General features: G+C 42.4%; 1 protein-coding gene across 1 annotated transcript in view; it reads left to right on the top strand.

Annotated features, from left to right (window-relative positions):
- Nucleotides 1–3,133, top strand: part of SRP72 (signal recognition particle 72) — a 56,261-nt gene that overhangs the window by 4,728 nt on the left and 48,400 nt on the right. Inside the window, exon 4 of the mRNA XM_030888566.2 lies at nucleotides 48–87. Within this exon, the coding sequence (XP_030744426.1) occupies nucleotides 48–87 (40 nt within the window). The remainder of the gene's footprint in view (nucleotides 1–47; nucleotides 88–3,133) is intronic.

Genomic DNA, 3,133 nt, shown 5'->3' with positions numbered 1-3,133 from the left:
GAAATTTTGGCATCCCATGTGAACTTCGAGTAACATCTGCCCATAAGGGCCCAGATGAAACTCTGAGGATTAAAGCTGAGTATGAAGGTAAACATCAAATAACTAGAGCCTTTCCAGAAGGGTTCCTGATTTTCCAGTGGGGAAAACTGTTTTAGACTAATCAGTGCTGGGGGGAAAAGGATCCTTTTCACATTTCCAAGGAAAAGAAACATGATGATACATGCCAGTCATTCGTGGTTCCTTCCAAATGTGAAGTGCTAGACAGGAGCTTGGAAGAGACAGGAGCAGGGAGAAAGAACTGACAATGAGGTCAAAGGAGAATGGAGACCTTGTGAGACCCTCGAGTATTGTGACCAGAGAACTAGGTCCCGTGCCCCTGATAGGAAACCTGAGGCTGAAGTAGTGGAGGTTCTGGAGTGTCTTTGTGGCGAGCCTCTCCTGGGAGGGAGGCTGTCAGACGTGATGGGATAGTTCTTAGAATATAGTACATAAATATCCAGATGGAATAGCACTGATCTAAAAATAACTGGAATTCATGTGCTTTTCTCAACCGGAAATAGTACTCCATGTCCTCTCTAGAGTAATTACTAATTTGGTGAGTGGGGAGAACCTAGGCCCCTTTGATAAGTGAATGAAAGCTACAACTCTTCCAACCAGAAAAATGCAAATATTTAAAACTGTGGACTCCAAATCAAGGATCACTTCTCTAAGAAACAAAGGATTGATTGATAGAATATATCTTCAAAACCGAAACCCACAGCCATCCAGTGGATTCTGACTCCATAGCAACCCTACATACAGTTTCTGAGACTGTTCATTTTTCTCCTACAGAGCAGCTGGTGGGCTCGAACTAGGAATCTTAATGGTTAACATTCCAATGCTATCCCACAGCACCACCTTAACACAGCCTTAGCAAATATCTTGGGAAGTCCTAAGTATTTCAGTACTCTGTTACCACGTTGGCCTTTACCTGCTGTTTCAAGAACTGCGCTTAAGTTTGTATACCGGGTCCCCTGGGGCCCTGCTAGTTGAAGGGCAGCCTAGCGGGGAAACCATTGATTTGGGTGGTGTCACTCTTAATTTTAGTGAAGTTAAGCAGCAATAGTAAAACAGACCTGTGAGCCATGCCCTCACCAACAGCCCAACTGCTCATTTATACTTTGAATCTTAAAGATGGCCAACCCTTTTCTAGTTACTTTGTTACTTTATTTAAGTGGGAAATAGACTTTATATGTTAAATGCATATGTGGTCTCTCACTCACTTTCATTCACTCGCTCACTCACTCTCATTCACTGACTCACTGTCACTGACTCACTCTCTCACACTCACTGACTCACTCTCATTCACTGACTCATTCTCTCTCACTCTCAAAATAAGAAAAGAAAACGCATATGTGATCATAATTCTTTATGCTTTTTCAGATCTACTAAAAGAACTCAAAGAATAAGGCACACGGGCCTGTTTCTGTTTTTAACTTTTGTTTTGTTTTATTAATCTTTCTTTAAAACCTCTTGAATGTTCTCCTAATTAGAAACTTCTCTTTCCATAGGGGATGGCATTCCTACTGTCTTTGTGGCGGTAGCGGGCAGGAGCAATGGTTTGGGACCAGTGCTGTCTGGGAACACTGCGTATCCAGTGATCAGCTGTCCTCCCCTCACACCAGACTGGGGGGCTCAGGATGTGTGGTCTTCTCTTCGGCTACCCAGTGGTATGTTGTACTGACTTTTTAAAAGGTGTTCTTTGCGAAAATGGCAAACATGCTCACACAACAGTGAAAAGACTAGTCACGGCATTTCTTCATTTACTTATTTTGTTGAAACACACTTTGTTGAATAGTTGTCAAGTACTTTATTGGGGGTACCGAAATAAAACCTATTGCCATAGCGACCCTATGACGGAGTAGCACTCACTGCCCCATGGGGTTTCCAAGGCTGTGAATCTTTACAGAATCGGAAAGCCACCATCCTCCACAGAGTAACTGGGGTGTTCAAACTACCAAGCACTTTAACGTCTGCATCACCAGGGCTCATAGAAAAGGAACATAAGAGAGAAATGTGTGTCTCAAGAAAGTTTCACTTGTCAGTTGACATATTGTTTTTGAGTGTCTGCATTCTAGCTTCCATCTGTGATTGGAAACAGCAGTGTTCTTCCACCTTTCAAATTCTAAGTCCTTCACGAGAGTTTCTCGTCTTTATTGACATGTAGCCACGTAAATAAACTGTTCAGAAACTGTTCTGCCTTCAAAAACTGCAAACTCTGGCCACATGCGGAAGGGACAGGTGCAGGTGTCCGGGTCCATAGAGTGGGATTTGCATTTCTTAGACTTTGAGTCTAAGGGCTTTTATTTACACTTGGAGTTAGTACTCTTTTTAGCTTCCCCCTTTCCCTTAACTCCAAAACTGTCCGGTACTGCTAATTCTTCAACCCTCTGATGGCTCCGAAATGTAAAGCAAGGGGTTTCTCATGTCTCCCAGTGTAGGAATAAGTTTTCTTAGATTTGCTAAATTAGTTGCCATGCCATTTGCCTTTGAGCTGCCGAAATGTTACTGCTCTCATCTCTCTTCCGGTGGGTTCATGCCCTAGTCCCTCTATTGTTGTTTTGATGATGCTTCAGAGATAAATCTTGTCTTCAATCCACCAGACTGGCTAATAAATGAAGTTATAACCAACTATATGCCATTAATCATGGAACTTGGGAAAGGAGCAGTGTGATCAATAAAAATTTGGTACTGTTTATCAAAAAAGAGATGGAATCCATAAGGTTATGGATTTCTTGTCTGGAGTTGGGGCTGGAATTTTGAGGAAGTTTCACAGTGGCATGTGTGAAACCTTGAAGACACTTCATTTCTCCTTATCTAATGCTTACTATGTGACCTAATGAGTCACTAATGAGGTTTTTCTGGTATCAGGCTGTGCTGGTGGGAGGGATAGGTGTTTAGGTACAAGTGTAGTAAGCAGTAATAATGGTTGCCTTTTGATAAGTAGTCACTGTGTACTGCACTCTGCTCCAAGCATTGCCTGTATGAAGTTAATAATCTTCACACAAGGGGGTTACTAGTTAGGATTAGACATACCGATACGGTGACTAACATTAACACTAAGTATCTTGGCCAAAGGAACCCTGATGGCATC

This window comes from Echinops telfairi, unplaced genomic scaffold (assembly GCF_000313985.2).
Source record: "Echinops telfairi isolate 266 unplaced genomic scaffold, ASM31398v2 ScPeMD7_7468;HRSCAF=8506_0, whole genome shotgun sequence".
Taxonomy (NCBI): Eukaryota; Metazoa; Chordata; class Mammalia; order Afrosoricida; family Tenrecidae; genus Echinops; species Echinops telfairi.
The sequence above is the reverse complement of the archived record's forward strand: the minus strand, read 5'-3'. Positions and strand labels throughout refer to the sequence as shown.